Raw genomic sequence first — 12,773 nt, 5'->3', positions numbered from 1 at the left:
ATACAGTGACGCGGTGCTGATATGGTATTAGATACTAGAATACTATCTAGTCTGTGGGTAATCAGAGCATTTGTTGGGCTGAATGGCCTGTTCTCATCATTATGTTTGTTATGTTATAATATTGGGTATCATAGTCATGTTGTGTATGCAGTCATTTGCATATATCTTTGTGCTATTTAAAACAAAATTATAGCCTGAGCCCGAGGCTTTAATTTGCCAATCAAGTATTCTGAAAACGGACTTCTGCTCATATGGAATTGGGTTCCATCAGAAATGGCCTTCACTCAGAAATATGCATTGATTTAGTGCTTGCAAATGAACAAGTTATGGCGTTTATAAATGTAGCTACTGATTGGTAGGTGAGCTCTCAATATAGTTCTCCCTCTATAGAAGGTGAAATAACTGGTCTCAGTGAACTCTCAACAGTGGAGGTGAAAGGAAATGTTTCAGTGGATGAGGTCAAAGTTTAGGTCTCAGTGGTAGTTTCAGTGGAGGAGGTGAATGAGCACTTCCCTGTGCAGTGTCAATGGAGGACAGCCAATGAGGTACGTTCTCACACACTTGCTCCTCCCCCTCTTCAGATCCACCATCTTGCAGCAGCAGTTTAACCGCGTGGGTCGGGTCGAGCACGGGTCTGTGGCACTGCCAGCTGTCATGCGCTCGGGCTCCGTTGGACCAGAGACTTTCAACATGGGCACCATGCCCTCTGCCCAGCAGCAGGTCACCATGGGACAGATGCACAGGGGACACATGCCCCCTCTGGTAAGCACTGCCACACTGGGCATATGGGGCACAAAGACCGTGCCACTGACAGCCAAACTTTGGCCTCAAGAGGCACGAGGACTGTTCTCAAAAAAAAAAAACAAAAAAAAAACATCAATTTGGAGCATGAAGTTATGTTGATTTTAGAGCAGCAAGAAATCAACAATCAAAGGCAGGAAGAGTTTACACTTGAATGATTTGAGCCCAAGGCATTGACTCTTTAAAAGGCTGATTTATAAATACATTGGTATTTCCAGTCAAATCCTTGGAATCCATGGGTTTTATGCTCTCATAGTTGTACAGTCAACTCATTTAAAACTGCGGTTCTCTCACTCTCCTTATCTATGGATGTGGCTTTTGAAAGCATTTTATGCTTATCTCAGGCGATAACACAGCTGAAGCAGCTATTGAAGATGAATTGCTCCACGTAGCAAAGGCATGCACTGCTGGAGTCTAGGCAGCTGCTTACCCTGGAAGCTGTGGTTTCTCATCTGGATTTGAGCTTTAGTGTTTTGTATTTCTTTTGTTCTTTTTTTGTTTTTTTGTGTGTCTGTGTGCATGTGAGCTATGATAACTCTCACTCTTTCCCTCCCTCCCCCTCCCTCCTTCCCTGATTTGCTCATCAGAGCTCTGCCCAGCAGGCTCTCATGGGCACCATCAACACGAGCATGCAGGCTGTCCAACGAGCCCAGGATGACCTCGGCGAAGTGGACAACCTACCCCCACTGGGACAAGACATGGTGAGTGAACAGAGCACACGACTGTGTGCAAGCATCCACTACCCCTCTGCGTTCAGCAAGCAGGTCTGCAAAGCTGTAGGTGCTGACAGGGAAAGTCCATTCGGGCATTACAGGCTCCTCCAAGTTGATACAAAATAAACATGTGGACCCTTTTCACACAGTGGACTGTCTTTTTGGAACAGTATTAGTTTTTAGCCTTTGATATGGGGTTACACCTGCTATTAATGAGTTCTTGATTAAAGGCCTATTTTATTGGGAATGGTGGGAATTTGGCAGGTTTCCTTCCTCTGATGGATCATTGTGGGTATACACAGCAGACCTTTAAGCTAATGATTGCCATAACTGTAAAAGACTTTACAGCCAGTGTGGGTACGGTGAATTTTTATTTGTGGTGAGAATTATTTCAGCTCCTCTTCCTTGAGCGTGATATAATTTCCTTGACTTTCATCCTGACAGGCTTCCAGGGTGTGGGTGCAGAACAAAGTCGATGAGTCCAAGCATGAAATCCACTCCCAGGTGGACGCCATCACCGCTGGAACCGCTTCCGTGGTCAACCTGACCGCAGGTGAGTAGTGTTTAGTGATGCCAGGTCAGCTTGTTCTTTCTAATAAGTTTGTGCAAATAATACCTTGCCTGGTTTCTCCTGAATGGTATTAATACTTAAGCAGATCCTTTCTTGTTTAAAAGGGAAGCTTTAAGGAAATCATCTATGAAACATCACTTCACACCTCCCATTTAAGAGGAAATTATTCCTTGCCTGAGACATGTTAGACCCCACGTTAGTCTCTCATATGAAGAACACGTCTCTGTTCAGGTTTTCAAGGGCTCTTGTTGCCTTATAGATCACGCGTAGTCTTCCCTGAAGGCCCAAAAGAATATTTCCATTAATGAATATTCAGTGTGCTGCTCCTGCTTTGAGAGAGCTGGCAGAGGGCTCCTGTTTGGCTGGTGCAATGCCATGCTGCCCTCTGTCAGATATTAATCAGCGGACCAGCCATCTGTCTGGTGGCAAAACACTTCCCCTGCTCATCCATCTATTAGTGTGCGGAAACTTTGCTTTCCCCATCATTCCTACTGCCTTGGCCTATCCCTCTATGAATCTGTTAAATCCCCCTTCTGTGAGATCCCTGTCAAATATCCGTGATTGAGTGTGAAGATGCAGAGCACGACCATCCTGCCCTTTAAGGAGGAGGTGCCCTTTAAAGACAGAGTGCGCGGAAAAGGGCTCGCAGGAAGGGCTCGTCCCGACTTGCCCCGACCTCCACCCCTTCGTCCTCAGGTGACCCCACGGACACGGACTACACGGCGGTGGGCTGCGCCATCACCACCATCTCCTCCAACCTGACGGAGATGTCCAAGGGCGTCAAGCTGCTGGCGGCCCTGATGGAGGACGAGGTGGGCAGCGGGCAGGACCTCATGCGGGCCGCCAGGACCCTGGCCGGGGCCGTGTCAGACTTACTGAGAGCCGTGGAGCCAGCTTCCGGAGAGGTGAGTAACCATGCCGACGGGCTCATAAACGAACCTATTCGCTCTGTGTGAAGTGCACATCCGCACTGTGTGAAGTGCATAGCACTATTTTAGACAAAGTGATTTATTTTGTTTTTTTTTAGCTGAAAGAGGCTTGGATTTGCACTCTCAGACATCAAAAGGCAGTAGATTTCTTCGATACGTCTTGATTTAAAAAGCAATTTACTGCAATGCAGTTATTTCTGATGAATTAATTTGGTGATTTACAGTTGTTTTATGATGGAAGGGCTGATTCTGGACCAAGTCTAAGTGAGGTAAATGAGCTAGCAGTGTGAAGTGGGGGTGAAGGAATTTAGCACGGCATCAAATTCCAAATTACCCACTGAGCACTTCTGTAGTACCCTTGAGCAATTTACTCAACCTGAGTATCTTAAATATAAATGGTAAATATCCAGCGGTGATGATATGCAAAATGTTATCTCTGTAAACTGCTCTGGGTAGGGGCACTTGCTAAGCAAATTAATAATGTAACTGAAGAGGCACACTGCAGAATAATAACAGAACTGTAGCTCTAATAATGCTCTAACTCCATCCTAGGCAGTCACAGCATCCCTCATCCCACAAAAAATGTCAGACCCCGAAGGGAGATTTCACCAAAACTCTCCCCCACTTTACTCCAGTCATTCTCTATCTCCCGGCAAAAACAAGTGGAAATCACGTAGCTTCGGCTCCTCCTGCGTTGGTGGCGTTGGTAAAAATGTGTGGCGTTCTCATCCACAGCCTCGACAGACGGTGTTGACCGCAGCAGGCAGCATCGGTCAAGCCAGCGGCGACCTGCTGCGCCAAATCGGGGAGAATGAGACCGATGAACGGTTCCAGGTGTGTTTTTCTTTCATGTAACACACTGCTCCTCTGGCCTTTCTTTCAAGGGTGAAAGTGGACAAAGTAATACACTGCTTTTCTTGAACTGGCAAAACAACTGATGTTCTCTTAGCCCATATAATATAAATATAACCCTAAATCCTGTTGTATTGGAGTTCAAGCTTTTCCACACATTTATGAATATGATCAGCTCCCTGTTTGTTTTAGCTGGTGACGTGTCGCTTGTGCGTTTCAGGATATTTTGATGAACCTGGCCAAAGCGGTGGCCAACGCCGCTGCCATGCTGGTCCTGAAGGCCAAGAACGTGGCCCAGGTGTCCGAGGACACGGTGCTGCAGAACAGAGTCATCGCAGCCGCCACGCAGTGCGCCCTCTCCACCTCCCAGCTGGTAGCCTGTGCCAAGGTACGGTGCCAAGGCCTCACCTCCGTCCCCTCACACAGTCCTGGGACACAGCCAGCGGTCAAGGACGTGGTGTTAGAGAGCCAAAATGGCCTAATTAAACCATCATGCATGTCTCTTGCTTCACTCTAACCAAACAACTTCCAATTAAGTATTTATTTATAGCACAAAAAACTAATGAAACGTATTTGTAATTAAATTAAAGCATTGTTTTATTTGTTTTCACTGCTTGCAAGTACAATCCGTAATTCATATGCTACTAAAGTGGAGTACTGATGTTTTAATGAATACCATCCCTCCATTTAGTGCCACAGCTGAATACATTATTAGCAAAACTAAACCCAGATACATGTCATAGCAACAGAAAGACGCTAAACCTGGGAAACCCCATGTTATATAATCACCTGTCATTCAGGATGGATTTAAGGTTGGATTGTACTAATCCACGCATCACAATTTGGCATGATTAAACAGATGCAGGCAGAAATTTTGCTTGGTGTTGTTTTGGTTAAGGAACACCATTTTCATGGCCCATTGTAATCCATGGGGCCAGCTCTGCTGTTGTGCTCTGTATCTGTGTCCCATTGCATTATGGGATATAAAAATCCAGGTCCTCCTTCGTGTGCATTTCCCTTCAGGTGGTGAGCCCCACTATCAGTTCCCCGGTGTGTCAGGAGCAGCTGGTGGAGGCGGGGAAGCTGGTGGACCGCTCGGTGGAGGGCTGCGTGAAGGCCTGCCACTCGGCCACCGACGACGCCGAGCTGCTGAAGCAGGTGACAGCGGCCGCCAGCGTGGTGAGCCAGGCGCTCAACGACCTCCTCCAGCACGTCCGCCACTACGCCAGCCGCGGGGAGCCCATCGGCCGCTACGACCAGGCCACCGACACCATCATGACCGTCACCGAGAGCATCTTCAGCTCCATGGGCGATGCTGGTGAGTGTGGGAGGAGGGAGGGGAAACCCCATGGGGTTCATGGTCTTGATGGCAGGTGGCTTAGAGGTAAGAAAGGTGGCTGACTGAAAAAAGGAAACGTTTGTGGTTCGATCCCTGGCTTAGCCAGGATGGTGTATTCCGGTTGTGGGCTAGCAGTTGGAGGGTGGCTGATGTTACAGTGCCCACCAATACTAGTAAAGTACTCTTGAGAAAGGCACTGTATCTCATAAATCTACTGGTGGCTCACCATGTTCTCTGGCCTCACTGATGCTTATAATAATAGTCATTATTTGTAATTAACTTTATTTGTATAGCACATTTAGTACACTGCAGTGCCAGTTAGTGTGCTTTACAGAAAAAGGGACGGAAGTAAAAATAGATAAGAGGACAAAAATGCATGCTTGTATGTAGGAGGACTGTAGATGTCGGGGGTAACATGTATGCGTGTATCTAGGAGAGATGTTAGAAGAACCAATTCCAGTTACCATGTGTTAATTGGCAAATAAAGTGAATCTTAATCTTAAATTAAGTCTAATTCCGGTTGGCTAAACCCGCGTTTGATCAATGCCTGTCACTTGCAGTATGTTAACTGCATGGCTGTTAGGGGCAATATGATGTTTAATGTCGAATGCATTTCAAGTTAGGATCCACTGTTGCTTTGGGGGTGTTTCCTGTTTATGACTGAAGGTTTATCTTATTTAATATAACATATGTAGTACATATCCTCTGTACTTTCTTGTACAGAGTAAGTATATATTACCAGCTTATTTTATTTATTTTTCTGTAGCTTAAGTAGATTTCACTGCACTAAAAATGGTGCACTGAAACCTGGTCATAGTTATTTCCCTTCAGCACTGTGGAAACAACTCTTGGGTCAGAGTGGGCTATTTCCTTTTGTTTTCACTCAAGGAACTCCAAGGTAATGCTGAAGAGTATTTTTTTTTAGCTGGCCTTCAAACATTCCATTTTTGGATTTTTTAAAAGGTTGAAGCATTTGTTTTTGGTACTGTTTTGAATTTGAGGAATTTTGCAGACCAGTCAACCCTAGTGGGTTTGTGGAAAACATGTCATACGAAACCACTGCACAACGTGAAATCTGTTACCAATCAGCTTTTACAGGGCTTTGAAACTAAAAGAAAAACATATGTGACAAACCTTTTCCCCTGGGTTAACATTATTTTCAGAACAATTACCAGTGTAAGAACCAAATGAATATGTTAAATTTTTATAGTTGTACTCAGGCTGTTGATTTTATTTAATTGATCAAATATTTCTGGTGTGTGAAGGTTGCAGTCTAGAGCAGTATCTTAGTATAATGGTGTAATTCTGTAGGTCGATGTGTGGTACATGAAAAAGAACATTTGTGAATCTTTCATGAGATGACACAAGTGCAGTTTTTTTTGTTTGTAGCGTAAAAAGAAATTGGTGTGAGAACACGAATTTGCAGTCCAAACCTGAGAATGTGTGAACAGATGGAAACATCCGAGGAAGGCTGGGTCCAGATGCTGGTTTTCAAGTGGGAACACGGCTGCCTTGGTTAAATGAATAATGAATAATTAGTCAGCCCGAGCACCCTTGCTCCCCCCATGTTTTGAGCCAGCTGTGTGCCCTGATCCACGCCTTGAAGTCTCGGTCTCTGTCCTGCAGGGGAGATGGTCCGCCAGGCCAGAGTTCTGGCTCAGGCCACCTCCGACCTGGTGAACGCCATGAGGTCGGACGCTGAAGCCGAGATCGACGTGGACAACTCCAAGAAGCTGCTGGCCGCCGCCAAGCTGCTGGCCGACGCCACGGCGAGGATGGTGGAGGCCGCGAAGGTACAGGGATAGGAGAGGAGGGGGAGGGCGTGATGACAGACGAGGGGGATTGTCCTGATCCATTCTGTTCAGGAGCTGCTGTTATGCACATCATTAGCCGAGTTAAATTACAGAATTATGAATCAAACACGAAAAATCTTAAAAGATTACTTTTGGTATTTTTGCCATTAAAGGGTTTTTGATCTGTAAAGCATTTCTGTTGGTTTTTTATATGCATTGTCTTGTGAAAACACTGAACCCCCAAGCATTCATATTTCAGCCTGAGATTTATCTTTTTCACAGGGCTCTAGTTTTTCCGAGAGTTTAGTGGAGAAATATTATTAGAGGAGCGCCAGTTATTCATAGTCACATCAACACTGCAGGCAAGTGTAAATGACCAAGCCGTAATCTGTGTGAAGTAGGCAAATGAAATGCGAGCTGATGGCTTGTTGGACGCGTTTGATCTGTGACGCATTAATCATGATATCGCTGCCTTTTTCAAGGGGAGGTGGGAAATCTTCTCTGATGGTTTCCTTGGCAACTGTCAAAATGCAGACAGTGCTTTATGCCTCTTTGCATCTAGCATAGAGTGTACAGAGGGAGAATTGTCCACAGTTGTACTGGTGCTATAAGAATCAGAATTATATTGGCATTTGACAGCAGCCCCGTATACTGTAGTGCGTCGAAAGGCAAAATGACTATTTCCTGTATCTTGGACAGTCACTTTGTAACCCTGTCCAAGTCTGTGAAATTCCAATTGAGTTGTTAATGCATGGGAAATCGAATAGCACTAGAGAACTAATGAACTCTTGTCTGTGAATGACTATAATTTATCTTGCCTTCTAGTTCCATCTCGCCATTATTAGACCGCAGGTTTCTATTTCAAGTTTTCTATTATTATGCCTTCATGAATGTCCCTCTATTTCCATTGTGTTCAAGTCCTTTGGTTATATACAGTGCTGTGAAATCAGGATCTGAATAGCGGTTGTTTGAAACGTTGTCTTGATTTGTGTTGCATTACCTTTGAGTGCATTTGGAATAAAACCTTCCATCATGCTGTGTTGGCTGCGAAATCCCATTGCATTGCAGCTGAATGGTGTGATTAGTATTCTACAAACGATTTTCTGGTGTTAACTGGCAGGGGGTCTGACTGTTTACAGTGCAGCTTTACCTCTAGCCTTTTCCCTCCATTTGTCTGTCCTAAATCTAACAATGAGAAGATGTCTAATTGGCTTACACAATGCGTGAGGGGGTGGCCTTGGTATTCACAGATGAGTGAATCAGTGTTGCGTTTGTGGGCACTTGTTTTCGTTCCTGCTGAGCAAATGCCAGCACTTGGATTTGTTCACGGAGGTCAGTGTAATACTAGAGCTTTATGCGCTCTGTAATTTACGGTATTTACAGTTCATCTTTTCATGGCAAAGGCAGTAAATTTCAGGTTCTCTACACTGATTGGAGCCTTTTTATTAAGGCCCTGGTTTGCAGAAGCGATGCATTATTTGGCTTTCTGCTACCCTTTTAATGTACGTGAACATGAGGCATGGCAGTAAATGCTCTGATTAATATTCGTTTATCACTTGCATCACCCCGGTTGCAGTGGGTTTAATAGATTCATATTTTGTGCTGCTTCTATTTAAGCTGATAAAGATCAGTGTTACTTTTACAGACTGTCACCCAGCTACTTCTAAATTAAATAAATGTCACTGGGATTAGCCTATATCCCTCCAAAAAAAGGAACATTAATATGAAACTGTTGATCTTTTTGCCTTGAGTTAGGCACGGTGGCTTGGTGAGAACTGAGATAGATCTTTAGTTGGTAATTGAATCTACAGCTTGCCAAATCAGGCTAAACAGACAGTTGAAGACAATTCTGTCTTCACAGGGGGAATGTACTGCTGGTCTGACACTGGAAAGAAAAAACAAATAGGCTACTGTCTCAAAAGCTATAGTATTGCTCCAGATCACAGACTGGCAGGAGACTCTGATTCCCTGGACTGCTGTTTGGAGGTTGTAACAGACATAAATCCTCTGTTCTGGATGGAGTGCTGAGGTGGACAGAAGCTCTGTCCCAACCACAGAGCTTCTCCACCCTAGCTCCCCAGTGGTGGAACAAACTCTCTGTTCCTCTACGAACCGCTCGGTCATTGCCCATATCTTCAGACTGTACTAACTACCTCTACTCTGCAGAGCACTCTCAATCATGGATTGCTCTTATCCCTTAAATCCTAATTTGTTCAGTAGTACTTTCATGTTACACTTATATCTCCATCCAGCACTTGTATTGCACTTGTATCGTTATCTTGATGTTGTAGTTCGTCGTCGTGTCTCCTAGTTGCACTTACCATAACTTTCCAAACTATCCTATGCTTACTGTGTGAACCGGACTTACTGTGTACATGGATATGAATAACTGTTGCATAATGAGTATTGTACCTTATCGGGCCCATGCTCTGAAGTTTTTCCAATGACTTTACGTATGCACTTATTGTACGTTGCATTGAATAAAGGTGTTTGCCGAATAAATGTAATGTAATGTAATGTGTGCTTGTTTGTTGGCGCAGGGGGCTGCAGCGTACCCGGAGAACGAGGACCAGCAGCAGCGTCTGAGGGAGGCGGCGGAGGGGCTGCGTGTGGCCACTAACGCCGCGGCGCAGAACGCCATCAAGAAGAAACTGGTCAACAGGCTGGAGGTGAGCGTGATGGCGTTCAGACTGAGCTGGGGAGAAGCCCTCCCCCTGCTGGGCCACACAAAGCTGCTGACCATGTTAGCCTCAGCGGTAGTTCATTTCCTCTTTTCCCCTGTTGCCTTTGAGCACTCGGCTAAAATACTTACAGGAATGCAGTGTAATGGATGATCTTTGGCAGTCTGCAGATGAACTGGTCTTTGTCATCTGCCGAATGCTGACTACTTGTTTGATGGATAATAGGCTATTGGGGTTTTAAATGGAAAGTATTCATAACTTTCACAATAACTTCCAAATGGTGCTTTAAAATAAGACACTTGCCTCTACTGACAACCAGAATTTGTGAAAGCTATTTTAAAACTATTTTTACTTTGACAGTATACATACAGTATGTATTAAACATACGTTTGTTATTAGAGAACAAATTGCTGGCAATTTCTTAAACTCGTGTTGTTCGTCAGAGATCTACAGTACGTTTTTTACAAGCCCAGCAAGATAACAAGCTACTACAACAGCAGAATAGCGGATGCACTATAGCCTGCTCAACAGTTTTGGAAAGCGAAACATAACCAATTAGTACAAGGCACAACTGGGAATATTCATCAAAAGAGGAGAGAAACATTTCCCCCTGAAACAAGATAGGGTAGCTTTTCTCAGCACTGGTACATTGGAAAGAAAAACTGTGCTCGAGCACAGTTGATATTCATTATAAGAGATCAAGCAGGAATGTTCCATTATAATAAGGTTTTTTTTATATTGTATTCACAATGTGTACTTATGTGTCTTTAATATAACATTTTTCTGTTTACAGTACTGGGAAATATATTGTATGGTTCTCTGATATTTTGGAAAAGAGCACAGCTCCTAATTTTCTTTTTACTTTTCCTATGCAACAGTTGGCAGCATAAATGATGATTGCACTGTATACCATTACTTTGGGAAAATGAATTGGGTCATTATTTCTAATGAAAAGTGCAAACCTTGATAGCTTTAAACGGAAACAATGCCCTTGAGAAGGTACTTGCATCAAGTGGGTCATGAATTGGGTTTTATTATAGAATAACTTTCTTTGTAGAGCAAAACACTCATTATAAAGATGTTTAATGGTTGATTCTAGTAATACATAAAATAAATTGTGATAAATCTGAGCTTCTGAGTATATTGTGGCAAGTAGTGCTGTGATAAATCATGAATGTATTGGTGCTAACGGCATGGGTTTCTCTCTGTCTGACGAACAACTGGCCATGGGGTCACCCAAGGAAAGAGTTTCAACTCCTCTGGCCTTTCTGGTGCCTGCAATCTGCCTGCAATATGTTAGCTGACTGTGCTGCACAGTTTATGGCACAACAAACTGTCAAACGATATATATGTAAGCACTGTGCTTTCACAATCATGCTTTAGGCATTTGCCTGAAAGCTTATGCAATGAGCTGCATTGTCGTTTGTAAAATGTGGCAGAGAAGGCAGCAGTTTCCTACTGCTCTGAATGCTCTTTTCATGAACGATCTGCCCATGCTCTGCAGTAGTAGTAATTTCCACTGAAGAACATTCTTTCCTTAGTCCGCCCTCCCACATGCAAGAATGCTCCTTTTTCCTCCTTTGTACTTGCACTTTAAAATATGCACTGGGAAAGAAGATGGTTATTTTCAGTGTAGTTAATAATCAAAGGTAAGTGGTGGCCATGTGTTCTGCTCAATGGACGCATCCTATCAGCCTTCAAGGAAGATGAGGCTTTTTGGGTTCACTAACTTTCTTAAGAATGTGATCAACCCTCTTCACCCCTGATTAATGTTTTCCAAATTAAGTTCAAGAACAAAGGCTGGGCTTCATTAAACTCCTTGTCGGCCAAATAGAGTGCTCTGTCAATCATACAGGCTTGGTTGCTGGTCACATTTATAGGGTAATAGTTTGGTTCGGTAAGTGGCTAACGTGTTTATTGCGTATTACCTCAGAATGCGGCGAAGCAGGCCGCAGCTGCAGCCACGCAGACCATCGCCGCGTCCCAGAATGCAGCGGCGTCCAACAAGAACACTGCCGCTCACCAGCAGCTAGTGCAGAGCTGTAAGGTATTGTCAACAGGCTTATTTCTCTGAGTGAAAACCAAGCGATTCTGTGGAGGTTGAACTAAGGACTCCAGACAGGTTCTGTAGGTTTAATTTGTTACTTTAAAGTGTTTAAATGTGTAGCGATAAAATATACAGGTACCTCTTTATAGAAGTGTTAGACATGGATGTGTATGTTGTGATTTGTGTGTTTTCGATTATTGTGCATCAGGGAGTTTGGATTTGTAGGTGGTGGAGCTGAGGCCTGTCTGTGTTATGCATTTCATTGTTCATTAGATTACAGTTGTGTTTGTGTGTGTCTGTGTGTGCGCTGGTGTGCTTACTTTTGTGCGTGTGTGCGTGTGCGTGTGCGTGTGCGTGTGTGTGTGTGTGTGTACGCGAACGCCATACAGGCAGTGGCAGACCACATCCCACAGCTGGTTCAGGGTGTGCGGGGCAGCCAGGCCCATCCAGAGGATCTTAGTGCCCAACTGGCCCTCATCATTGCCAGCCAGAGCTTCCTCCAGGTACATGTGTCCCTTTGGTTCCATTTTAAGTTACATTAAAATAATTAAAATTATATTTCATTTTATGTTGACATATGGCATTTTTGTGTCAGCAAAAGAATTGAAGTAACAGGTACCATCACAACTGGGCTCATAGTTCTGGATAGCTCTGTGATGTTTCTACAGCAAGTAAAATATGTCCTGCTAATTTTTGCATTTTGTTAATCTCTTGTTTGTAATCCTTAGCCTGGCAGTAAGATGGTGGTAACGGCAAAATCCGCGGTTCCTACCGTGACTGACCAGGCAGCCGCCATGCAGCTAGGCCAGTGTGCCAAGAACCTGGCCACCAGCCTGGCTGAGCTAAGGACTGCAGCCCAGAAGGTACGGACACTGTCTCAGGGGTCAAGGGTCAGGGCTTGCCCTATATCAGTTTCTTTCAGCATTTAGCATATAAAGGCATCCTTACATTTATATATCTGGTAGTAAACACTCATATACACCTAAAATGGAAATTGTATGATACATATGTTTTATCAGGTGCTTTTAAAATTTTGATTCTCTTTTC

The 12,773-nt window shown here is 44.1% G+C and overlaps 1 protein-coding gene across 5 annotated transcripts in view; it reads left to right on the top strand.

Annotated features, from left to right (window-relative positions):
* Positions 1–12,773, top strand: part of LOC118227671 (talin-2) — a 114,975-nt gene that overhangs the window by 63,486 nt on the left and 38,716 nt on the right. For all 5 annotated transcript variants that reach the window (XM_035418416.1, XM_035418414.1, XM_035418415.1 and 2 more), the window contains 12 exons: positions 582–762; positions 1,389–1,502; positions 1,959–2,067; positions 2,782–2,990; positions 3,750–3,848; positions 4,087–4,254; positions 4,890–5,184; positions 6,832–6,998; positions 9,539–9,667; positions 11,613–11,726; positions 12,116–12,229; positions 12,455–12,589. In XM_035418416.1, the coding sequence (XP_035274307.1) occupies positions 582–762; positions 1,389–1,502; positions 1,959–2,067; positions 2,782–2,990; positions 3,750–3,848; positions 4,087–4,254; positions 4,890–5,184; positions 6,832–6,998; positions 9,539–9,667; positions 11,613–11,726; positions 12,116–12,229; positions 12,455–12,589 (1,834 nt within the window). The remainder of the gene's footprint in view (positions 1–581; positions 763–1,388; positions 1,503–1,958; positions 2,068–2,781; positions 2,991–3,749; positions 3,849–4,086; positions 4,255–4,889; positions 5,185–6,831; positions 6,999–9,538; positions 9,668–11,612; positions 11,727–12,115; positions 12,230–12,454; positions 12,590–12,773) is intronic.

This window comes from Anguilla anguilla, chromosome 5, assembly GCF_013347855.1.
Source record: "Anguilla anguilla isolate fAngAng1 chromosome 5, fAngAng1.pri, whole genome shotgun sequence".
Taxonomy (NCBI): Eukaryota; Metazoa; Chordata; class Actinopteri; order Anguilliformes; family Anguillidae; genus Anguilla; species Anguilla anguilla.
This window is presented reverse-complemented; position numbering and strand designations above follow the sequence as displayed.